The sequence below is a fragment of the Sciurus carolinensis genome, chromosome 1 (assembly GCF_902686445.1).
Source record: "Sciurus carolinensis chromosome 1, mSciCar1.2, whole genome shotgun sequence".
Classification (NCBI taxonomy): Eukaryota; Metazoa; Chordata; class Mammalia; order Rodentia; family Sciuridae; genus Sciurus; species Sciurus carolinensis.
In genome coordinates, this window is record NC_062213.1 from 134,061,624 (window position 1) to 134,089,485 (window position 27,862).

A 27,862-nucleotide genomic window follows, 5' to 3' on the forward strand; every position below is an offset into this window, starting at 1 on the left:
GGCATGGTTGCCCACGCCTATAATCCCAGTGGCTTGGGAGGCTGAGGCAGGAGGATCTCGAGTTCAAAGTCAGTCTCAGCAACTAAGTAAGACCCTGTCTCTAAATAAAATACAAAATATAGGGCTGGAGATGTGGCTCAGTAGTTGGACTGCCCCTGTAGTACTTCCCCTGCCAAAAAAATGGGCTATAATAATTTTAAAAATACACTTTTAGGCAGGAACTATGGGTTCTATTTCCCTTGTGTTTCCTATACTTACAGGGAAAAAAAGAAAATTAATGTTTGCCTTTTTAATTTTTTCCTTATTGAACAATATGCCTGATCTTGTTCAGTGGTTAATCCAGTTGCTGAAAGTATAAAGAATAAGGGTCGCAGGTTTGATTAATTATATCTGCAAAGAATAAAAATATCCCTTGTTCACAGAGTGCATTTTTAACTTTAAAAAGTCATCTGGCAAACTTGTGCTGCTGATCACAAGGATGAATCAGGTAAAAGCATGTGGTTGACTCAATACAAAACACTAATACTGGAAAATAACTCTAAATAATGTTTCACTGACAGGGGATAAAAGAGTATACATCAGAGTTACTCATTTCTAAGTAAACATTTCACTTATCATATCCATCAACTCACTGCCCTTCTGAACTGAATAGAAAAAAGACCTTAGCCACAAAAGAAAGTAGTCTGGTCTTTCAGAAAGTTAAAAATTGCATATTGTAAAACTTATAATTTTAAAAAAATGGTACATTTCTTATTTAAACACCACATAAACATCAAATAAAATACTATACCTGTACCATCTTCTGGATCTGATACAACAATATGTGCATTTAATTCTTGTAGCTTGTGATGTAGTTCTTCTAATTTTTTGTTTGATTTTTTCAAAATGTTGTCTACATAAGCCAAACTTTTTTTATCTGTTGTTACTTTCCTCAGATTTTCAGCTCCTTCTTTGATTTTCAGTTCTTTCCTTATTTCTCTTTTGATTCGATCCTTGATATCATCCAATTTCTGTTGCACCACTGTATCTGAAAAGTCTAATTTCTGAACAGCACTCACATTCTCAGAAAATGGAAGACTTCGGGACTCTCCCTACAGAAAAAAAAAATAAACATATAAATAATATATACAGAAATAAACATATAAATAATATATACAGAAAATAAACATATATGGGCGTTTAGGAAAGTCAGCTGCTTAGTAAAATATGCAGTATTAAATATTACATTATTTTCAGCATAAAAAAATTCTTCATAATTACATTACACTCAATTAAATTTAGTTCTCTCTTCAATATGCAAAAATCTACTAATTGACCTAATAACTCTACAAAACCACAAGATCAAAACTCTTACCACTAAGTAACATTACTTGACAAAAACATTTAATATTAAAATAAAGTGAACTCAACATATTTACACACAAAGGCATCTAAGGATTATATAAAAATAGGGGATTTTGATATCCTATAAGTTTAATTTAGATCCCAACTCCCACACTATGAACCCTGGGCAAGTTATTTAATCTTTTAAATACTTAATCATCTGTAAAAATCTAAACAATAGCATTAGCTTACTTTTGGAGATACTGTGATAATCCAAAATATTATAAGAGAAACTCCAAATATAATTCCTGGCCTACTATAGTCACCTAATAAATGTATTATTAAATTCCTTAGGTTTGTAATTTTATCTTGTGTCGGAATCACTTACAAATAAATTCATATTGGCAGAAAATCTTATGACCACTTTATAGCTAATGAATTAAACACGTTATGGCTTGGGAAAGCTATTCAGAATTCCATTTATGTTTCATGGCTAACCACTGAAACTGATAACTTAGTTGCCTCACTACAAAAACATTACTAGAGAACATCTCTGAATTATATTCTAAGAGAAATGAAGACCAGTATATTCATCATAATATGAAAATCAAATCACTTAATCAAGCTGGGTACTGATTAATGGTACTAGAGATTGAACTCAAGGGCCCTTTACCACTGAATTTCATTCCCAGTCCTTTTTATTTTTATTTTGAGACAGGGTCTTGCTAAATTGCTGAGGCTTGCTTTGACTTTGCAATCCTCCTGCCTCAGACTCCATGTTGCTGGAATTACAGGTATGCACTACCACAGCCAGTCTTAAAGTTATATTTAAAACAGCTTAAGTTATGCTCTAGCTATTTATATTTATGTATCTTTTACTATTTTATCCATTACTGCATTGGTTTTAAACTCTTTTAATTCTGAAATACAAAAAACAAGACAACATTTACTATTGGAAAGAGCTGGGTTTCGGAAGGACATGAAAAGTAGGAAGACATGCTTCGCTGTATAGTTTTTCATGCGCCTCTAGAAACAACTAATTAATTAAAAGATTTTCTTTAATTTCTTTGCAAATCCATTCATCACACCCATATAAATAAGTTCTATTTAAATTTTTGCTGCATGTGCTTTTTATATCTAATCTTTAATCTCTTAAACTATCAACCAAAATACATCATACAAAATATAAAAGGTAAAATAAAAGAAGGTATGAGATTTACACTTGGCTTTCATATCAATTTATCCTGTGCCCACAGGCATATTACATAAAAAATGAAGAAGTTAATTTTTATCAATCTGTTTATAAACTTTTCAGGACCAAGAACCCTTTTGAAATTGACCCCCTCACACAAAGAAAATAGTAGCTCAAAGAAAACTTCTTATTTGTATAATTTCCAGATTCCACAGATCTAGGCTAAAAATTCCTGTAATATATGATCTACACCTGTTGGCTATAAATTTCTAATTTTTATCTATGTGGATATAGGATGCTCTTCTACCTGGGCCAAAATGCTGTCTAGGTTTTTCGATAATTATAATGGAATGTTAAGTTCCATCTTTCATTTAGTTTCCCTAGTTTATGAATCCACCTTGACCAGTTATCAAAACATTCCCACGTGACGGTATTTAAAGAGTAAAATCCCAAATTCTGGCTGTCCACCTTTATGAAAAGTACACTGCATCAAACAATGCTCAGATGAAAGAAGTTTAATCACTTTCTTCTACATATTCATATTTTGATTCTTATAAATTTATCAGAAAACATCACACAAATTGCTTTAACAAATTTGTTCTTTAATATAATGGTACTAAGCCACAGGTTCCCAAAATGTCTGGGTTTATGGTATCCTTAGGATCTCTAATGTTCTATTCTGCCAAAAGTACCCAACAATTCTATTTACAGAGTACTAAGGCAGAAGTGTAACTTAATAAATATTAATGTTTTAACAACTTCGTCACTGTTTGAAACAAATACACAGTAGTTCAAAGAAAAGAAAAATATTTAATTTTTTAATAACCATAGTTATTTACTAATGGAATGTGTCTGCCTATCAGGTACTTCACAATTTCTCAAAGATTGAAATCAGGTTAGACACTCCTACCATCATTTTCTGTTCCACTTTGCAAAAATTAATGTAGAATAGTCTAATATTGAAACTTAACTGATTCCAGTTAGTTCACGTGGTATCTAACAATGAGGGATGTCACTGTTTCCCTCCAAAATTTATAATATATTTTAGGACCCTGAGTGTTTGCTGAAACACCCAAGTTTTGTTCTGTTTGGGAATCAGGATGCTAGACTTTAAAGGTTATTAAAATAAAACATTCATATGAAAATGGCTTCCATAGTTAATATGAATCTTTTGAAGGCTCTTATTTCAACTCATATTTATCCAGTTTGCTCTCTAAATTCCAATCATATCAAATTATAAAAATTTAGTGCAAGAAACCAACTGATTGAATCAGTCACTGTGCATGCTATACATTTGGAATGCACCACTTCTGTTTTCAACCATCTCCTCCAAGTTCCTTCTTGGCCCAGTTAACTTTTACTTTGTTTCAAAGTTTACCACAACTCTTCCTGGGAAATAATTTCTTGCCTATTGCCCTCCCTTAAGATTTAGGGGAATGACCTTCCTGAGTACTCTGATACTATGAATCTTATTGAAATAATTACCCCTTTTCTTATTTGACCACTCCAAAGATCATCAGCAATTTGAGGGCAGGGCTTCTGTGTGGTAGAAAAACTTTTTAAAATAAATTATTTGGGCCGGGTGTGGTGTTGCACACCTGTAGTCTCAGCAGCTCCAGAGGAGGCAAGAAGGATCACAAATTCAAGGAAAGCTTCGGCAATTTTTAAAATTTTTTATTTATTTATTTTTTTTTTGCAGTGCTGGGAATTGAACCCAGGGCCTTGTGCTTGACAGGCAAGCACTCTACCAACTGAGCTATATCTCGCTAGATCTCCAGCCCTAGCAATTTTTTTTAACTTTATTTAGTTTTGTATGTGGTGCTGAGGATTGAACCCAGTGCCTCATGTGTGTTAGGCAAGCGCTCCACCACTGAGCCACAATCCCAGCCCCAGCCTCAGCAATTTAGCAAGGCCCTAAGGACCTTGGCAAGACCCTGTCTCAAAATAAAAAAATAAAAAACAACTGGAGGTGTAGCTCAGTGGTAAACATCCCTGGGTTCAACCCCTGGTACCGAAAAATAAATAAATAATAAAATAAAATAAATAATTTGGCCTTTTTTCTGTGGTACAGGGATTGAACCCAGGGCCTCCCTACCACTGAGCTACATCCCCAGTCCTTTTTATTTTTTGAGACAGGGTCTCTCACTAAGACGTGAGGCTGGCCTCAACCTTGTGATCCTCCTGCCTCAGCCTTTCGAATCACTGGGATCACAAATGTGTGCCACCATGCCCAGCTGATTTGTCCATTTTTAGTTTTTGTTTTATTTTATTTAGGGGGGGGCACTAGAAATTGAACCTAGGAACACTTAAGCACTGATTACATCCCTAGCCCTTTTATTTTTTATTTTGAGACAGAGTCTAGCTAAAATTACCAAGGATCTTGCTGAATAACTGAGGTTATCCTCAAACTTAGAATTCGCCTCCATCAGCCTTCTGAGTCACTGGGATTATAGGCATGTGCCACCATACCCAGTTGATGTGCCCATTTTTAAATGATTTGTTATTTACTATTTTTCTTTTAGAACTCAGGGAAACCTTTCATTCTTGCTTTCCTCTTTCTGATAAAGGGAACTTGTATTCCAGGAAGCTCCAACACACAATTTATTTTCAATCATAGAAATTAGTTTAGCTAAAATGAGGTCTGAGCTACATAATAATGGTTAGCATTTTTCCTCCCTCTACTTTTCCAAGATTTTTTTTTTTTTTTTTTTTTTTTTAAATCAACCAGTTTTACTTCCATCTTTTGTTACAACATGGCTCAAATACCTTTTGGAAAGGTGCAAGAGATACTTAAAAATAATAATTTAAGATAAATGAAAGCCCTTTGACAGCAGATAAGAAAGACTTAGTAATACTATTACTGCTTTTCTAAAAATTTTAATTGCAATAAACTTAAAGTTACTGGAAAATATAAACTGCTTGCATTTGGAACAACTGAAATAATATATTTTATCTACTAAATTATGCTTCCACTCTAAAAAAATAACTTAAATAATTATACCATAATGCCAGGAACATTACTAGGCAATGAAATAATATTCCTGAAGTAAGTAAATTAAAATAGCTTCTGAGACTTTTGTCTCAGTAGATTCTGTTACAGGCAGAAGCAACTATCTATACCATTCTGTTAACTGACTGTAAGCTTAACATTTTCATCCACTAGTTCTCAACCACCCTCAACAGTATAAAACTAAAACTTTCATGTTTCCTTCCAAAGTAGATACCTTTTTTTCTCTTTTTAAAATAAAGCAAAATTGGATCCAACCTCTAATCACAAACTCCCTTATTTAACTCATTAATATGATCAGAAAGTATGGGATCCTAAGAGAAGAAAATCCTAAGAATTAATTCTAAACATAAAACTCCTATCATCTCTACAGCCATCTCCACTAATCAGGTATATATAAAGTCTCATAATTCTCTTAATTTTTTCACTGAAATCACAAGCTTAGTCAATACATTCTAGTCAAATTAACCTAAGACTCTGCTTTTTATGATCTTTTTTATGTCCAGTTTTAAAAATACTTTCAATAAGTCCACCATAACCAAATAATTGCTTGAAAAAATGTGTCAAGTCTTTCATGATCTTAGTTCCACCTTCCTATTTTTAGTAACTTTAAATTTTATATCATCCCTAAAGTGGACAGACGGTCATACCCAAACATAAGGAAACTGAAATCAATGCCCTCAGTATCTATAGTAGAAAAATTGAAAGGATTTTTAAGTAAATAGATTTCAAGTGACTAAATAAAGAACAGAAAACTCAATAAGTAAACACAAGAGTAAAAATTACATGATTTTTCAATGAATTTAAAATAAATTAAAAACTCAGTGAATAGGTTAAATAGCAGATTAGACAAAAGATAATTAATATCCTGCCAGACACATAACTCTGAGGGAATTAACCACAATTATTCACAAAAAATAAAAATTATGAGAGATTAAGAGGCAGAGAAAAATCAAAGATTCAAGGTTCATCTAATAAGAATTCAGAATTAAGAGAATAAGCTGGGAAAGGGGGCTGGGGTAGTGGCTCATGGTGGAGCGTTTGCCTAGCATGTGTGAGGCACTGGGTTGGATCCCCAGCACCACATAAAAACAAATAAAGTGATGTGTCCATCTACAACACATACAATTTTTTTAAAGCTGTGAAAGCAGCACTATATCAAACAGATACAAGTTAAAAACTTTCCAGAACTGAAGAAAGTATCAAATTTTTTGCTGAAAGATGATCACACCAAGTTACAAACGAAAATAGTAATAACAAGAAAAAAGACAGAAAGGCATTTTATCTACCAATTTTGAATTCCAAATAAATGACATTTAGATTGAGAAGTAACTTTGGGGGGGGGGTACTGGGGACTGAACCCAGGGTCACTTTTTATTTATTTATTTATTATTTTTTTACAGTCCTAGAAATTGAACCCAGGGCCTTGTGCTTGAGAGGCAAGCTCTCTACCAACTGAACTATCTCCCCAGCCCCATATTTTTTTTACACTGAGACAGGCCTTGGTAAATTGTGAGGCTGACCTCAAATTTTCAATCCTCTTGCCTCAGCCTCCAGAGTATCTAGGATTATAGAAGTGTGCCATGTCACCCAGCTGATAATTTTCTTCTTAGTGATAGAAAGACCTCAAACTGTCAAACTTCTATAAGATTTCCATCCTTTATCTTAAGGTCTTAATTATTAATAAGCTTTTCTCTGAAAAATACCAAAATAAATAAATAAATAGATGAACCAAACCACCACCAACAAAAACACCTTCAAAATATTATTGTTCTGGGAAAAATTACCAATAAACTAACAGTTTCCACTTTATATCACTTCCCTATTCACTAGTCATATTAATTAACTGAATAAAAGAAAAATGCTGCTATGGCAGAAAAGACTACACTGTATCAAATTTCTGACTATTGATAAAGATTTATAAAATCATAATGTTGGCAATAAGCCAACTACATGATAAATAACTTCATAAAAAGTTAACTGGACATTTGTAAGAAGAAACTTAAAAATAGTGATTCCCTCTGGCTTTGTAATTTAAAAAAAAATTTTTTTTAGTTGTCAATGAACCTTTATTTTTATTTATTTATATGTGATGCTGAGAATCAAACCCAGTGCCTCACACAGGCTAGACAAGTGCTCTACCACTGAGCCACAACCCAGTCCCTTGACTTTGTAAATTTAATTACACAAAGCAAAGAAAATAATTAGAAATTATTGTTATACAGAATGGCCACTTTAATAACTTTAAATTAACAATATGTACACTGTGTTGGGTACAGACAGACTCCCTTGTAAGTCCTGTGAATAGCAGGTTAATTCACAGCCTGTGCTAATGTACAGTTTTATTTCAAATTATGTTTAAAATAAGAACAGAAAAAAGTGGAAGAGATTAAAATATTAACATTAATTATCTCTGTGAAAAATTAAACGGAATTTTCATTTTGTTCTTCAAAGTGTTTTATATTTTCGACTCTTTAGTAATAAAAATTTTCACCATTTTTTCAGCCTGATAAGGAGGGAAAAGATATAATTTAAAAGAACTTCAAAGTAACATTCACTGTATTTCAATTTTGGCAAATATAAATGCTTACAATGATATGTAGTATATTTGCTATTTAATTAGACTATTTTTATTCAACACAATTCCACTGCAAAGGCTAGAACTATATATTTCACTCTAATTAGACCACATCATGTGCCAGCCAAGTATTTCAAATACACAAATGTGTTAATATGTATGTGTTAAATACAACTATTTTTAGTTTATGAAATTAACCTCTGATTTTAGGCTGAAATATAAATTGAGATTTTCAATTTACTATACTTCAACAAATTCATAGTAAGTTAGGAAAAACACTGAAATAAGGACAAAACTGATTGAAAGAAGACAATGAAGAAAAAGAGTGTCACTTGTGACCAAGTACTTCATTTAGGGAGACAGGAAAGGATGTTTACTCCTCACTGGCAAAGTTCCCAGAGAAGACGTGAAAAAGCTGTTACTTTTTCTATATTTCAGAAAATAGTCTGATCTGATAGATGCCAGGAAATATTAAAGTATCCATGAAACTCACTCAGTATTATGATTTGCATACTATTTTAGCTAGAAGGAATTTCAAAAACCATTTAGCCTAACTCCCTAATTTACAATAGCTAAGCAACCAGCCTAAGATGACAAAGAAAAGTCAGTGCTTGCTGGGGTTTAGAATACTAGTCTTCTCCTAGTTTGGTGTTCTTTTAACTGCATACCACCTTCTCAGAGGGGACCCTTGGGAATCCACTTGCCTATATTTGAACTATACTTTGACCTAATTCACTGGCATTAATCAGTGGATATCCCCTCCTTAAGTCAGGGATACTAGAAGAACCATTTTCTTTTCCTAATTTCACCCTAATCCAGTCCTCCCTACCTTAAGTCAGAAATACTGGAAGAACCATTTGCTTTTCCTAATTTCACCCTAATCCAATCCTCTCTACTTCAGGAAAGAATACTCTCAAGTAGAAAGCAAGAAAGCAGTTCAAATATCAATCCCCATCAGGAACTACACAACACAAGCATGTTATTCTACCCCCCCACCTGGCTGTTTGCTCATCTACAACATGGAAATTATCTTTCCTATCTTTAAGCTTTTAAAAAACTATACATTCAAAACATTCAATGAGTGCTAGGCAACAAAAACATAAAGATAAAAATGACATGACCATTCTTTCTTTCTGGTATTCAATTTATTAAAGAATACAGATATGAAAACCAAACATGCAAAGCCTTTACACAAATGTAGGCCACTGTGGTTTTTGTTTGTTTGTTTTAAACAAAGGCTCAGTTTGAATGTAATATAATGGAAAGAGTGAAGCATTTGGAATCAGACTGGCCATGTGTAAATTCTGATATTCCAATCATGCTAAAGCAAAATGAAATTATTACAACTAGCTTGATTGTATTATTTCTAAGTTTCATAATGACTATGCCCACATAACACTGAAGCAATAGTGCTGGGTGCCTATCTAATACCCATCTTTCCAATAACCTTACTAAGAAAACTCACTTTTGTTCAATCCAATAAAGTATACAGATCAAGTTCTCTCTTGCATCTAGAAAAAAGCCATGTAACAATCTTGTCAAATACAAATTAAGTCCAGGATTTGGGGGAAAGTTTTCATTCCTTCCTTTCTTTTTGCCTGGAATGCAGACCCAAGGCCTAAGAATGCACCAACTATCTTATAACAATGAGGTGTAAGCAGAACAAAATCAACACACTATGAATGGCAGTGCAGAAGTGAGCCTTGATTCCTGTTGGCCTACTGAACTGCTAGGCAAGTCTAAGACTGCTGACCCTTAATCTTCTTGCTTTAGATGAAAAATAAATGCTTATTTAAAGCAAAACTATAGGGCTTTGTAGGTCAATATAAAGAATTTGACTTGTACTATAAATGAAATGGAAACTCAGGGCAGAGTTATGGCAAATAAATGACATAGCCTGGCCTCCTGTGTTAAGAGTAGATTCGAGGGATGCAGGGAACTCATTTTGAAGCTACGATAGGTCTTGAATGAATCTTGCCTCCCTCCATTCATACCCTCCCATGCTGACTCTGGGTAGACTTTGACTTAATCTAATTGATAGTGTGTGGTAGAAGTGACTTTCTAGTGAGAAAGAAATAATGAAAACCTCACTCATAATTTAGGTTAAAATGTTGAAGAAAGTCTCTCAAAGACTCTGTGGAATTAATATTTATTCTGAGGTCTGAGAAATGATTAAGAATTATCCAAAAGGAATAAAAGGTGTCCCTGCTTGAAGAATTAAAATCATTAGAATCACCATATTGTTGGTCCTTGACACAATGGGATTGGCTATTTCTCTCTACTCTTGCCTAGTAAGTATAGTCAAACACCTGGGAGACACAATATAACAGATAATCATTAACACTAAGCAAAGTAGAAGAAGAAAACAGACCAATAAGGGACTTTAAGGTAGTAAATTTTCCTGGTTTTCTCTTTATAAAACTTATCCCTCCAAAGCCAAAAGGTGGATGCAGGCCCTGGGGGAGGTCCCGAGAAAAACCTTTCTTTGGCCAAAAAATAGTAAAACAGAGTAACCTAGCCAGATATAAAGTTTTTTTTTTTTTTTTCTATTTCCCCAGTGCTGGGAATTGAACCCAGGGCCTTGTGTTTGCAAGGTAAGCACTCAGTATATTGTACTAGGAATATACTGAGCTATATTCCCAGTCTGATATAAAGCTTTTTGACAGTACCAACTCTACTCTATCCAAGCACCTTAAATATTTCCTTCCTTGCTATGTCAGGGGTTATTCAGTGGGGACTTGGTTGAAACAAATTAGCAAGGTACTAGCAGGTATCCCAAGAAAATGAGTACTCTTCTTCCCTGTCCATGTAGGATGTGGAGCCTGAAGATCCGGCACCAGAAGGGCCCAGAATAGGGCTCCCTTTTTCCATTAGTGAAAAGGTATCTGCAGAAATCAAATGGGGAATATGTTCTCCTGCTCCCTCAAGTAGCAGAGGACACATGGCTTTCTTTCCCTAACAGAAGAGGTCAGAGATCAGTACAGACCAAGTGGCGAATCTACACTCCCACCTAGAAAGAGTAGGCAGAGAGGGTAACATTTCTTTCCCTCACCAACATGGTGGCCATGGATATCTACCACACATCCAGCAGTTGAAGATGATTCTGGGGGAGAAGATGACAATCTGGTTCTCTACTTGCACTGACATCAAAAGAAAACAAGTGAGGATTCTGGACTTTTACCTCCCACCTGGCAATGCCAGATAGTCTAAAAGAGAAACACCCACCTCATTGGTATATTGCCAATGAAGACCAAGTGGAGACTCTATAATTCTATTCTATTCCTACCCAGTGTGAGCAGACTACCCCTTATACCTCTAGGTAATAGACAGAGATTACAGAACATGAGAAAGCTAGAAAAAAGAATTCTTTGAGCTTGCATAAAATATCTTGGGTAGAACCAGGTTTTGGCAAAACCAAGCTGCACCTGAATTAATAAGTTAAAAAATAAAAAAATGTACCACACTAATGAAAGCCAGGTTTTCAGAGTGGGCTTCAGGTAAGGCACAAGCAAAGCAAAGCAGAACATCAATGCAAGCAACCTGGGAGTAAATTACTAGAATCCAGCCAACAGAAGTAGGCTAGGACCTATGTGCTAAACCTAAAAAGGATGACTATAGGCTAAAATGGAAGATTTAAATAAGACAGAGGGTCTCATAAAATAATAAACAAAATGTCCAGGATACAATTTTTTAAAAAGTCACTTACTCCCAGAATCAGAAAAAAAAAAAAAAAAACAGTTTGAATAATAAAATATCAATAAATGCCAATACTGAGATGCCTCAGATGGTGAAATTAATTTGTCATGACTTTAAAGCAATCATCATAAAAACACTTCAGACAATTATGAATGATCTTAAAATAGATGAATACTAACACTCATAAAATGACAGAGAACTAGAAAAAAAAAAACAAAACAAAACAAAACCCAAAGACCTAGGAAATTACAGGAACAAAAAATACAATAAATAAACTAAAAGCTTACTAGATGGGCTCAGTAGTGAACAAAGATGACAGAAAAGAATAATAATAATAAATCTTAAGACAGACCAATAGAACTTGACTTGCCCAACAGAAAGGAAAAAAACCAAAAGTACAGAAATCTGTAGGACAATAACAAAAAGATCTGTGTCACTGACTGAATATGCAAAATCTGGCAAAAGGCTTAAATCTACAAGTTAAAGAAGTCGAGAAAATTCCAAAAAAAATAATTCCAAAGACATCCAAAGAAAGCAAACGCATATCAAAATTAACTTTTGAAAACTGGAGAGAAAGAAAACATTTTTTAAAGCAACTAGAGATAAATGTTATATCTCTCAATAGAAATAATAGAAACCAGAAGAAAATGGTCTAACATTTTAAGTGCTGAAAGAAGTGTTGTTAACCTCGATTCTATACCCAGTGAAAATACCCATCAGGAATTAAGAGGAAATAAAAGTATTCTCAGACAAAGAAAAACTAAGGGCATTTGTCACCAGCAGTCTTATCATTAAAAAATGGCTAAAGGAAAAAAAAAAAGGCTAAACGAAGTTGTTCGAATCAAAATAAAATTTTAACTGCAGGAGATCTGTAACATCAGAAAGAAGATAAAGGGCTAGGGAGATAGCTCAGTCGGTAGAATGCTTGCCTTACATGCACAAGGTCCTGGGTTCAATCCCCAGCACTGCCAAAAAACAAAAAACAAAAAGAAAGAAGATAAAGTAAATGAAAATATGACTAAATGTAATAGATTTTCTTTCTCTTCATGAATTTCTTGGCAGTTGAAGATGAAATCCTCATCTGATATTGTGCTCAATGTAAAGGAAATAAGATCTTAAGATTATAATTTTCAAATGAGGAAAGGAAAGGGCAAAGTACAACTGAAGTAAGATTTCTATTCTTCACTCAACATGGTAAAGTGTGAATACCAATAGTCTCCAACAATGTATCTGTGCATATTTTCATATCCAAAGGAACCACAGAACAAATGAAAAGCTAGCAATATATTAAAAAAGCACTATGATCAATCACAACTGAACTCTCAAAAATACTCAAGTAGCCAACAGGCAATAAAAAGTAAACAAGTAAGGAAAAGAAAAAAAATAGAACAAACTTTTTGCAAACAGTAATATCACACTTAATTCCTTACCTAAAAACATTTACTTTATGCACAAATGGTCTAAACAACAAAAAATAAAAACTGATACTGGCACAACAGATGTTTTAAAAAAGAGTAGTCCCCTCTTATCTGTAGCTTCACTTTCCATGGTTTTAGTTAATCATGTTCAAGTGAGGTCTGAAAATATAAAATGGAAGATTGCCAAAATAAACAATTCACAAATTTTTAACTGTGCACCATGCAGTGCAACAAAATTTCGTGCCATCCATGTCCATACCACCTGGCATGTGAGTCGTCCCTTTGTTCCTCATATGTACCTCTGCATGATACCTATCCTTTAGTTACTCAGTAAGCCATCTTTGTTATCAGATCAACTGTCAAGGTATCACAGGGCATGTGTAACCTTCATTTTATTTATTAAAATAGCCACAAAACACAAGAGTAGTGATGTCAGCAATTTGGATATGCCAAAGAAAAGCTATAAAGTGCTTTATTTAAATGATAAGGTGAAAGTTTATCACAAGTATGTATGCACAGAAAAATACACAGTACATTCAGGGTTTGTACTATCTGCAGTTTCAGATACCTGCTGCAGGTTTGGCACATATCCTCCTTGGATAAGGGAGGATTACTGTAAGTCCTAATCATATGCTTTTTACAAGAACTTCTCTTTGAATACCATGACATAAGTAGTCTGAAAGAAAAAGGTTGGAAAAAGATAAACCATACACCATTAATTAAAGAAAGAGCATAAGTGATTACATTATATCAGAAAAGTAATATGAAAAGCAAAGAAAGCGAAGCTGGATCTCTTCCTAGGGGGGAGTTTTGAAATATGTAGAAACTCTGGCAGTGAAGGCAACAATAAGAGACTGACCGACACAAAGAGACAGGTGGGGTAGTGACTCAGGCAGAGGTGGAGAGTCTATGAAACAGAAAGCTAAGAGATTCTAATAAAAAACTGAGGCCTACAAGTATATCCGAACAGTTAAGAACAAAATTTGGGGTACATGACATAACTTTTCAAAGACCTCAGATTCTTAATTAAAAAAAAAAAAAAAGAATGATGCTACTTACCTGAAAGGAAGTTTAAAATGACTAAATTAGTAATACATACAACTTCGTAACAGTATCTGGCACTTACCACTTCTTCAATCAAGAGAACTAACATTGTATTATTACTAAATACAGCCCTACCCCTGCAAAATAGACAAAGGATAGTTGGATATCAAAATGAGGAAAAGATGGGACCAGAGGTATTTTTTAATGTGTCATATTTAATTTAGAGCAGATCTAATATATCAAAAAACTTCCCAAAAACTAGAGTAATAATTACTTTTGAAATAATTAGGCATAGTCAAAATAGAAAACATAGTAGTATATCTACTACTAGAATGACAGGAATTGTTTGGCTTAAATAAAATAAGTAAGAGAGAAGATTGTAAAGGAAAAGCTCAGGGATGCCTTTGCTGTTGTTGGAAAGTATAAAATAAAAACAACCAAACCAAGGTTACAAATGGATAGATGAAGGGATGGACAGACAGGAAAGCACAGAAGGAGAGAGGGAATCAGATTTGGGATTTTCATTAGATGTTTTATTTTATTAAATAGGTTGAAGTAGAAAGCAAGTTGCTAATTACAAAGCAAGTTATCAGACTGGAAGGTGAAGGGAACAAAAAAGCTATACAGAGAATACAAACCAATTATCCCTCAGGAAGTAAAAGGAACGTGTCAAGTATAAGAGAAGTAATAGTTATTTAAATATAGAAACAATTGAAGATTCAAGTGTTTGGGTTGAAACAAGTTAAAAATTAGAGAGCAATGAAATGCTCACTGACTCTGATACAAATGTGGTATAGGAAAATAAGTGCAACTTTCCCATTGTCTTTCACATGGATCTTCATGTCTACTGATGTTACAAAGAAATATATTTTTAAATTACTTTGAAGATTTCACAGCTGGAGATTTCATCAAGAAACAACTTCTGGTATAGAAAATATGAACAACAGATTTGGTATAGTTGTGGGTAGAGAAGTGGAGAAGAAATACCTACCATGTTACTGAGTATATTTCAGTATGTGTGAAATATTAAATGATTATTTAAATTTATGCCCAACCTAATATATAAGCTTCTTTTTAATTCATAAAAATGCAGTTTCCTAGCTATTACTTATATATTTAGTAACATCTCATCCATTTTTATGAAATTGTACAGTTAGTGTTTGCTTATTTTAATATATTAAAACAAAACAATTAAAATGGTAATAGTAATAGTCAAATGAAATCTTTACTAGTTTGTGTCTCAAATGGATTCTGAACTTAATTTTAAAATCTTTACATTTTATGGAATATTTTGTTAATGTTTTTTTTTTTTTTTTTTGGGTGCTGGGGATCGAACCCAGGGCCTTGTGCTTACAAGGCAAGCACTCTACCAACTGAGCTATCTCCCCAGCCCCTTGTTAATGTTTTTAATGATTTATAATCACAAATTTTACATTCTTCCTAATTCAGGTCATGGTTTGCTTTGTTTTCTAGACAAAAATTTTAAAAGTATATAATATTCATAATTAAAAGCACATTCCTCTTACAGAAGTCATATTTTAAAGATTCAGATCGATTAAGCAAAAATGAGATATTAAAGGCAGCAAAGAAATAAACAGAAATTATAAACAAGAAAATCTAAATTCTAGTCACAGTTCTTTCAGTTTACTGTAAGATCATTTGTAAATTCTTAAATTGTGTTTCAACTGTGTTTTTTCTAAAAGTGAAAAGTCAAGCTATACTAATTCCCAATGATTAAGATTTTAAATTTAAAAAACTTAAAGAGAATTTAAGGAAATTAATATTTGAAAAGAAAGATTTTTACAATGTAATTAAGTATAAAATAGGGGAAGCAGACTAGAAAAACTTTCTCTTAGCATTCCATGATTGTTAGAAAACCTTCAAGGTCTTAATCATAACCTATTATCAGGAAATCTCCTTCAATTAATCTCATCCTCAAACTAATCATTCCTGTATTTTGTTCTAATTTGGTATTTATACAGTAAACTAATGTAAGCATGATTCAAATACTACTCAATGACTTCCCAGAGTGCATCTCTATTTTGATTCCCAGAATCAGGTTCACATTTCTAACTGCCTATTATTTACCTCACCACTTAAGATGTTCTATCAATTTCAAACTCAGCATGCCTCAAAATAAACAACTTATTTACCTTCCCAGATCTCCCTATTTCTGCTAATGATGCCAAAACCCTCAGTCAACCCCATGAAACATTTTTAATACTTCCTTTCCCTTGCTGTTCACATCTAGCCAGATGCCAAATACTTCAGTATCCAATGTCCATTCCTCTGCAAGATCTCTGATATATTCTCAATGACAAAGCTACGTATGTGAAAAAAGAGATATGTACCTAAGGCTTGTCATTCTTCAGTTCCAGAACCAGGTTAATTTAAAAAACAAAGAAAGTTCAAATATGTGCATGATTTTAATAAGTCATAACTTTGAGACTGTTCCTTTGCTCAATGTGTTTACATTTAGTCAAGTCCATTTAATTTTCCTAATATGTATCATTTTTTATTCTCAATGACATTTTTAGAATAATATATGTTCCTAATATTGTTTCTAAGTTTAACTCAAAGTATACATTATGGCCATTTTTAATCCTGTACACAACTTTTGCTTTAATGGTGATTTGAACTGTATGCTTACTTCTTTCCCCTCATTAATCTAAGTCAGTAGTTCTCAAAGTGTGATCCATGAACCTTCACCTTGAGGTTCCAATATTTTTGCCTAATTGTTTAATGACTATCAGCCCTCACCATATGCTAATCTCCATGAGAAAGTGTATTTTATTGCTATTAAATATTTTGATAATTATTATATGGTCAGGCCTCAGAATAATACCCTGATTATAGAAGATGCTTAGTAACTATTTGCTAAATGAAGAGAGAAATGGCTATTAATACTGACATACTGCTAAGAAGTAAAAACTGAGTGAAAATGAAGGGGCAAAAGATAAATAAAAATGAAACACTAACCACTAAGGCCATTTGCATAAAGGAATAGCAAGTACTACCTACTTAAAGAAAAAATAAAACCTTCTATATACTTTTTGTAAATCGACAGAAAAATATATCATACAATGTATAAATGGAATTTCTAAAAACTATATTAAAAATCAATGTTTTATGTGATAGGGGTTAAGATTAATTTATTTGGATAATACACTTCATTTAACATTATTAAATGTAATAATTGTAACAATTTAGAATTGGACATTTTGAAGTATAATATTATATCACAATACATCAGGCCACATATTCCAAAATAAAGAACTAACTTTTCCAGTGACATAAGTGGTACCCCAAAAGAAAACAAATAGTCATGCAAGACTTTTGAGCTATCTTTTACTTTATTACTAAGTGGAATAAAGTTTATAAAATGACATATTCCATTATGGGTGGGGTTGGACAACAAAAACCTATAGAGAATCATTTAACACCCATAAGTACTTCCCTTATTTCTATTCATAAAACAAGAATTACAGGTTTAACAGGTTCAACCACAAAAACCATAATAGAGGGTAACAGGTAGGCCATCACTGCAGATTCAGACTGTCATAAGGCTTTAGGTATTAAGGAAAACTAATAGGTAAAAAACTTTAGGTATTAATAAAACTTTAGGTATTAATAAATAATTTTGAGAGTCCCTCCCTCAGGCTGGTGATAAATATTGGTTTTTAATCATGCTGCTAAATGTAACCAATTTTCTTATCCTATACTACTGAATATCGTTCAATAAGCTGAGTTTCCTTCAGACATATAAAATAAAAATGCATCAAAAGAAAAACATAATTATAGACCCCAAACCTCTAAAAATTTGAATATAAATTATACTGTATTATTTTTGATAATATCTAGAGTCTTCTGGGAAAAAGAAATGTGAGATGACATTAGAATAGCTTTACCACAGTATTTTGGTTAGGAAAAAGATTACAAAATGAACAATAAGTGAATGGAAAAAAATACCAATTCTCCATTTAAAACGTAATTAAAATAATGTGATAAAATTTCAGGACAAAATTATTGGAAAAACATCATAATCTGTGAGAAAAAAAGGAACTATAATATACAGACCAATGAATATATGATTAACCTGAAGGTATTCATTTGCTTAGAACCTACAATTCCATTTCAACATTTATAGAAATGATAAAATGTTTATAAGATGAAAAAGAATGTTGGTTATACCATCATAATAGAAGAAAAATCATAATCTATACAAAAATGAACTTTTTATAATATATGAATGCACTGAGTATTACACTGTTTCTGTAATGTTACCTAAACATGTAACTCCTTGGATAAATATGGAAACGAATATTCAACTTAAAAAAAAAAAACTTGCAAAAGAATATGAACATGGACCATTTATGTAACATATTTTCCTCTGGAGAATGAGGAAGGGTGACAGGATAGAGAGAATAGAAAAAGTAGGGCTTACATACGTAAAACATTTACTTTCAAAAAACATAATGTAATTTTGAGAAAGTCAAAATTTACTCATGGAAAACCAACAAATTATACTCGGCCTTTGTGAGTATATTTGAAATATTCCCTATTTAAAAAAGAAAAAAATATTACAGACTTCCACTTCTGATTAAGAGAGTAATAGTGGGAAGATTTATCTTCCTAGCTAAAACAGAAACAGACAAGATATATTACACCATGGTTCTCAAGACAGTGGACAACAGGCAAGATCATTACCCCAGAGATGAGAAACACGGGATGTTCTTTGAGCAAAATTAAAATTAAATTAGAGAGATGGGGTATAGCTCAGAGGTAGAACATTTGCCTAGTATGCACAAGGTCCTAGAGAAAACACCCAGAATTACAAAATTAGCAGGTATTCTGAAGTGAATAAAAATGAAATATTAAAATTTATACAGTAATTCTTAGATACAGACAACAAAAATAGAAAAAAAATCCAACATTCATTCCTTGTAAAAGCATTCATCAGGAAAAGAAGGAAACTTCCCCAATGCCACAAAAAGGCAAGTATAAACTCAGTTGATCTTAAATTAATAGTGAAAGCCTAAACCTTTCCCCCTAACATTAGGAAAAAGAAAAAGATGGTTATCCTCACCACTTCTGTTCAACTTTGTGCTAGAGACTGGAAAAGAGAAATGAAGCTCTGTATGTAATTATTATTACATAAAAGTATTATGGAATCTACCAAAAAGCTACCAAAATGAATGAATGAGTTCTGTAAGGTTACAAGATTCAAAATTTATATGTAATATTGATTAGTTCTATATAGTAGGAATAACAAGAAGTTGTAATTAAAAAAACATTTAAAATAGCATTGAAAATATGTAGTCCTAAAGATATTTAGTGAAAGATGTGAAAGACTAGTACATCAAATGCCAAAAATATTGTGAAAAAAATTAGAGAAAATCTAAATAAAGGGAAAGACATACACTATGTATCATGGGACAACTTCGTATTAAGAAGTCAGTTTTCCTCAAGTTGATTCAATGAGACTACACTCAAAAATCCCTGCAGTTCTTTTCTAGAAATTGACAAACTGATTCTAAAACTCATATGGAAGTGCAAAGGACCTAGATGTCAAAATCAATTTGAAAAGGGAGAAAAAAGTTGGAAGGTTAACATTCCCACATTCTAAGACTTAATCAGAAAGCTGAATAATCCAGAACAGCACAGGACTGACAAGAAGATAAATACAGCAATGGAACAGATGAGAGTAGAAATAGTCCCACACATATATGAACAGTTTTTGACAAAGATGCAAAGGCAATTCAGTAAGAAATGACGACATTTTAAAATAAATGGACCTAAAACAAAGACCCATATAGAAAAATATGAGCTTTGACACACACCTAGCACCATACAAATTACTTACAATGGATAAAAACACTAAAATTTAAAGCAATAAAATTTCTAGAAGAAAAGATCTTTGTTATTACACTAAAAGCACAGTTCATAAAGGAAAAAAAAAACTGATGAACTGGGCTCTATCAGAATTAAGAACTGCTCTTGGAAAGACAGTGTTGAAATGAAGACAAGCTACAGAACAGAAGAAAACATTTTCAATTTGTATATCTGATAAAAACACTGAATCCAAAATGTATAAAGTCTCAAGTCTCAAGTCTATTTCTTGACTAAGAAAACAACCCAATTTATTAAAATGGACAAAAGATTTGAGCAGAAATAAGATAATGCACAGATGGCAGATAAGCACATAAAAGATACCCAACATTGTTAGGGAAATGTGACTATGCAAGCTAAAATCTCTTTACCAAAATGGCTAAAATTAAAAATATCAACCACAACAAGCATTACTGAAAACACAGAGCAAATGAAACTTTTAAACACTGCTGTGGAAAAGTAAAATGACAGCTACCGTAGAAAATAGTTATAGATCTCTTCCTGCCATAGGATCTAACCATTTTTTTCTCCTAGGCATTTACCCAATAATGAAAGCCAAAATTCATTAAAAAAAACTAGTACATAAAATGTTCATAGCAGCTTTATCCATAATAGCCAAAATCTAGCAATAACCCAAATGTTAACAGAGAATTTTAACATATACATACAAAAAGTGTGAATTACTGATGTATGCAATAGCAACAGTAGAATCTCAAAGTCTCTATTTGAGTGAAAGAAGCCAATATACCCCCCAAAATATATACTATATGATGGTTTTCATGTAAAAGTTCTAGAAAATGCAAATGAATCTATAGTAACAGAAAGCAGCAAGTGGTTGCCTAGAAATTGGGAGAATGGATAATGGGATTTCAAAGGGATACACAAAAAAATTCTTTGGGGATAACATATTTTCATTATGTTGATAGTAACCCCAGGGGCACTCTACCACTTAGCTATAGTCCTTTCCATTTTTCATTTTAAGACAGGGTCTCACCAAGTTGTGAGGTTGGCCTTAAACTTGTAATTCTCCTGCCTCAGCCTCCTGAGTCATTGGGATTACAGTTCTATACCACTGTGCCAGGCCCAAACTGCTTGTTTAAAATATGTGCTGTTTATTGTCTATTAATATCTCAGTAAGGTACTGAGGTGGAAAGCCTCTGTAATTCTTTTAATCCCTTCCTATAGATACAATTCCCCTATTTAGAGATGGTGGATGCCATGGTTTGGAAAACTGTTTTCCAAAGTCCCTATGTCAAAGGCTTGGTCCCCGCAGTGATGCTACTGGGAGGTGGTTGAACCCTTTGGAAATGGGGTCTAGTGTGAGGACCTTATACAACTGGGGGCATACCCACAAGGGACTCTAGTCCCTTCCTCTCTTTTGCTTCCTAGACACTAGATAAGCAGTTTACTTGGCTTTGTGTTCCTCACAATGCTACCCAGCATGCCCACCGGAGGCCCACAGCAATGGGTCTTCTAATCTTGGACTGGAATCTCTAAAACTATGAGCCAAAGACATTTTTCTTTATAAGTTACTCATATCAGGTGTTCTGTTATAGTGAGGAAATGTGCCCATCACAGTGAACAAATCACTTAACCTCTAGAAACTTTTCCTATCTGTAAAATGAGAATAAGCTAAGTTGACTTGCATTCATCTTAATGCTGCAAGAACCTATAGGCTACTACCCTCTTGCTTTTTGCCACATTATGTTTCCAGAACTCTATAGTAAATCTCATTTTGTAATCAGATGATGGTCAGTGATAGGAGAAAAATGTTTATTATAAAATAAATCTAAACCCTATAATTATTTAAAACGTTAAAAGATAAAATACACAAAGAAAAGAGCATTTGTTTGGATTTAGGCAGATATTCAAATTCCACCTGGACTAACTTGCTACACACATGGGCAAGTAACTGCACCTCCCTGTGCCTTTTTTTTTTGGTACCAGGGATTAAACCCAAGGGCTCTTAACCACTGAGCCATATCTCAAGCCCCATTTCGTCCCCTTTTTTATTAAATTTTATTTAGAGTTAGCATGTCACTGAGTTGCTTAGGGTCTCACTAAGTTGCTAAGGCTGGCTTTGAATTTGTGATCCTCCGGTCTCAGCCTCCCCAATCACTGGAATTATAGGTGTGCCTCAATGCACCTGGCTCTATGCCTCACTTTTTAAAAAATATGTGAATAACAGAAATTAACAGATATCTCTTAGGCTGTTGTATAATAAAATCAGCACATGCCTGGCACATAATAGGTGTCTAATAAATGGTATTTAAAATAACTACTAATAAAACAGTGCTTTAAATCATAATAGGATTGCACGTTTTAGACTTTATTATAATACATGAAAATAATTACCATATTAGCATAAATTAAAACAGATCTGGCACTATACAAAGTATCTCTCACCATAAAAAAGAATTTGGTTGCTCAAAATGAATATGAGTAAAGTTAAGCAACAATATTTACTGAGTGTCTATTAAGTCACATAAAATAACTGCAGCATTTCATTTAATCTACATAATAAATTAAGGGGGGGAGGAAGTGTTGGAAAGTAGGGTAGTAAGTATTACTATTTTTATATAGGATTATCATGGAAATGCTCTTTTATAAGGAAACATTTTAACAGGAACTTCAGTATACTTTTATAATATATTAATTTTTTTTATTTATTTATTTTTATTGTAAACAAATGGGATACATGTTGTTTCTCTGTTTGTACATAGAGTAAAGGCGTACCATTTGTGTAATCATAAATTTACATAGGGTGATGTTGGTTGATTCATTCTGTTATTTTTGCCCCTTCCCCCCACCCCTCCCTATATTAAATTTTAATAAAACACTTTTTACACAAAGTATCACTGTATCATTAGCTAAATATTTTCCTGTCTCTAACATTTAAAAAAAAAAATCAACCTCTTTAAATTGGTATGTTGAGGAAGAAAAGACAAAACTATTTTAAACACAATGCTGCAAATTAAATCCAATCGCTCTAAGAAAAGATCCAACAAATATTAAGAAGAAAAAAAAAATCAATTTCAACTGAAAATCACATACCTCCTGATTTAAAACTATGCTGTTGAAGAGTTTTCATTTTTGTTTCCCTATAGATCCCTGACTTAATTATAATCCTAAAAATAAACAAGTAACTGACTAAAAAACTTTAAGGTAATAAAATCTGCATTATTCCAAACAAAAAGAATGAATATAGCATAAAACAAAGCTGGTCTTTAAAAGTTTACATTCCTTACATCCTTTTTGCTGTTGGCCTCAAAGCATAAAAATAACACAATGCCTTCCTTTCTCATGGTGTTTAACAAAGTTTAAAACCAGCTAACAGATCAAGGCCAAATTCAGTTATTAAATAATCTGTCTAAAAAGGAAAAAATTAACCCAAACATAATTCTGGGCATCCTTTTTATGAAAAATAGAAAATTGTTCTGCTTGCATACATTTGGTTCCCATTACTCCACCTTATTGAACATCTTTTTCTCTTAATAAAATGTTGATTATCCTAAGAATTACCTTAAAGCGATCACTCCCTTTTCCAAGGTCCTATACCAATTGTCTGTACAATTTGCTTAAAATTTGTGTAAGACCTTAAGGCATCTTTCCTATTCCCACATGGAGATGTAATTTAAATTATGAACTAGCAACTTTTTAGCAAATGAATTTAGTTTCAAGAGTGCCACTATCCAGTTCAGTAGTCACTAACCACACATGGCTATGTAAATTTAAATTTACATAGAAGAAAGAAATCAGTTTCTCAGTCATACTAAGCCACGATTCAGTTGTGGCTAGTCATGTGTTGCTAACGGCTACCATACCACACATTATCAAATGGTTAAATAAACTTCAATCACCACAGCAGGCATTACTGAACAACACTCTTCTAATGAGCTGTGTCCAGGTTTCATGTTCTTTACATACACCTATAGTTGTTAACATGGTATCTGAATATCGTAAGCACTTATTTGATTTAATAAAGATGAATTACTATAGTGGTAGACATGGCCCTATGCACATGTTGTTTGGTCAACAACCCAAACAATGCCAATGCCAGGCATGGTGATACACACCTGTAATTCCAGCTACTAGGGACGTTATAGCAGGAAATCCTAAGTTCAGGCCAGTATCCACAACTTAAAAAGAGACCCTGTTGGGGCTGAGGAGATAGCTCAGTCGGTAGAGTGCTTGCCTTGTAAGTACAAGGCCCTGGGATAGATCCCCAGCACCACCCCCGCCCTAAAAAAAAGAGACCCTGTTTCAAAATTAAAAGTAATGAAGACGTAGCTCAGTGGTAGGGTGCCTGTCCCTAAGTTCATTCCCCAGTCACCCCCACCCCCGAAAAAAGAAAGAAAAGAAAAAAATTGAGGCAATATTTTATAATAGGAAGATACTCCCAATAATATGGAAAAAAAAAAATCACCACAGCTCAGAAGTAGCAGCCACTCCCTGCTTCTACATATGCTTACCAGTTTCCAGACTCACTGTCATTTCCTCAATGTATATCATTTACACTCATCTACTTCACTGAACATTAATTTTAACTTTAGCTCCACACTCAATGGACATTTAAAAAATGTCATTATTTTATTAAGTTACTTAATAAGTAACAATTTATCAAGCTATTGTTATTAACTTACTTGTTAATAAGTAATATAAGGATTAATTTAGATGAGTTTTCTGAGCAATAAGTAGTATACTAACAATAACGTGGCTCCATTTTGATACACAATGCCTTTTAACAAGTGCAAGTTCTTAATTGTTCTTTTTATACAAATGAAAGGTTCTGAAAAGAAATTTTCATTGGGTGTTTAACAGGCAATGCCTGGATGAAAAAATTTGATATGTTTAAGATGACTCTCAAATGCGGATGAGGTGGCCGAGTGGTTAAGGCAATGGACTGCTAATCCATTGGGCTCTGCACGCATGGGTTCGAATCCCATCCTCATGGGTTAAGGTCTGCATTCAGTTTGTAATCTGTATGTTTAAGATGACTCTCAAATACATGTCTCAGTAATGCAAATTTTGAAATTAATAATAAAGTTTCCCTAGGGACTACAGAAATGAAGAGAATATATGGGTCTGCTTTAACTTCATGACACTACAATTCATTTGCTCATGTTTGGTTGTAAAGGTAGACAGTAGTACTTATAATGACTGAATTTTCTTCTTCTTTTTTATGCTGTTGACTGATGTTTAAAACCAACAAATAGATTAAAGCAAACTTCAGTTATTAAAAAATATGCTTGCCAAAGTAGAAAAAATGATGTAAATACACAGATATGAATAAAAAGTTTTGCTGCAAGTATCATCAGATAAAAACAAAATTTAATATTCAAAGAGTGAACTATATGATTCTGGTTTGGTAATTTTCTTGAACTCAATATTGGTTTCCATTACTGGCATAGTAGGAAATCTGCAGTAAGAAAACAATTTTCCTTTCGCTTAAATCTTTCTTTTTCCTACATATGCCAGATTTAAAAAATAATCTACTTTCCTCAGATTCTCTTTACTACACCAATTAACTGTAACAAATAAACCTAATAACAGAAAAACGGAAATTTCTGGGGATAAAGAGCTTGCACGTGAACTGATATCCTTTCTTAGCTCAATTCCTATAATGGAGCCTAAAAGGAGACCCACTGCAGGGATGTTTATTATCAGTGTCACTCGTTTTTCTTTTAAGTCAGAATACAAGACAAACAGCTTAATTTTCTACTCCTTTTGTTGTTGCTGTTTAAAATTTTTCTTAAAGTCCTTTTCATTTGTGTCAACTAAGTTGCCAACTGACACAAACCAGTCAACATTTCCTGTCTTCCAATGTCAAGAGCCAGTGTCATTTAGATTGAAAGGAGATAAAGAAACTTTCTTGTGAACAATTTTTCAATTTGGGCTACTTAAGCAGAATGGTCCTAAAGGCATAATTTCTGCTTATTAAAAATGTTCTCAGTGTTGGCATATGTTCATTTTTAAAAGTTTGTTTTGTTGTTGTTTTGGTACTGGGGATTGAAACCAGGGACACTTTACTACTGAGTTACATCCCAGGTCTTTCTAAATTTTTAATTTTAAGACAGGGTCTTTCTAAGTTGTTTAGGGTCTCACTAAATTACTGAGGCTAGCCTCAAACTTGCAATCCTCCTGCCTTAGCCTCTTAAGTATCTGGGATAATATGCATGTGTCATTGCACCAGGCTCAGCATATGTTTTTATCAACACAAAGCAATCCCAATGTTGAAGACTAAATACAATTATCTAATTTTCTATCCTTAATATTTGGCCTACCTGAACCTTGTTTTTAAGTGTAATAACAATCAAAAGTTCTGATGAAAAAATTCACCCAAATTAAAAATGAGGTTTTATCAATCTCCTATTTACTATTGAAAAAAAACATGCTTTTTTAAAAAGAAATACACAAATTATTATCCTCAGAAACAAGGGATTTTATTCTTTGGCTTAAATCTTTAAGAGATTTTTAAGTTATTAAAAATATAACTTGCAGGGCTGGGGTGTGGCTTAGTGGTACAGCACTTGCCTGGTGTGTGTGAGGCACTGGGTTTGATCCTCAGCACCACATAAAAAAATAAATAAATAAAGGTTAAAAAAAAAAAAGGAACTTTAATTTAAAAAATATATACCTAATTTGCAAATTTAAAATTTTCAAGCATTTAAAAATATCTTATAATATCTTGTTTAAAGTAATTTTAAAAGAAAGATCAACAAATAGGCATTAATAGAAACACACAATCCATAATGATAAAAGGAACTGTACAAACACATACATGCTCTATCCCTAAAGATGGCATTTGGGGGTGTCAGCAAAAAAAAAAAAAAAAAAATACTTCATTTAATATCTGTGACAGTATAAATGTTCAAGAAAAAGAATTTCTAGGATAAGTTGTTTAAAGATCTCAACATGAAAAAACTAGACAAATTACTACTAATCATTTGCTCTTTTCTATACCTGAAATCAATTAAATTGTAATTTCCCACCCCCAAAAGTTTTATTTAAAAACCCTTGCACTTAACAAAGAGAATGATTAAAAAAAATGACTTCGAGCTCAAACTATTTTGCCTATGAATCTTTGAAATATGAAAATTCCTGAGTTTATATCTTTTTAATATATTAAACTTCTAAGATCATTTACTTATCACTTGAAAACTAATTTATCTAAAACTCATCTAAATACTTTAACACATTCCAGAGTGTAAACAAAAACATCTAGACTCATTCCAAAAAAAATATATTCTATAAACAGAGTAATTTCTAAACAAAAATAATACCCTATTTAGATGTAAACTGAAACTTCCACAGACTACTACAAAGGACTCTTCTGTTTCTTTAAATTCAAGATATGGAAATAGACCTATGAATCCCTTATCCTGACCATTTAACAGAAATTTCTATGATAATCAAAACTTTCTGTACCAATGGGGTCCAACACAACGGCCACTAGACAAAAGTGCCTATTGAACATTTTTATTTAACTAATCTAAATGTTAATAGCTACACAAGGCTAGCAGAGAAATGCAGTTTACAGGCTATCAAATGATCATGACTAGGTATAATAATCAACCATGTTACTGCTTTATGTATTTATTGTACCCTGCTTCCTATCTTTATTTTAGAATACACTCCTTCAACTTGTATCTAAAAGAAAAAAGCTTTTAAAACAGCCTCAGGCAGGAGGTATTCTGGAAGAAGGCAATGTCACC

The 27,862-nt window shown here is 32.9% G+C and overlaps 1 protein-coding gene and 1 non-coding gene across 2 annotated transcripts in view; one reads left to right on the forward strand and one right to left on the reverse strand.

Annotated features, from left to right (window-relative positions):
- Positions 1–27,862, reverse strand: part of Pkn2 (protein kinase N2) — a 132,190-nt gene that overhangs the window by 79,908 nt on the left and 24,420 nt on the right. Inside the window, 1 exon segment of the mRNA XM_047541369.1 lies at positions 791–1,091. Within this exon segment, the coding sequence (XP_047397325.1) occupies positions 791–1,091 (301 nt within the window).
- Positions 25,020–25,101, forward strand: Trnas-gcu (transfer RNA serine (anticodon GCU)). The gene has a single exon. It is a non-coding gene; the product is annotated as a tRNA-Ser (tRNA).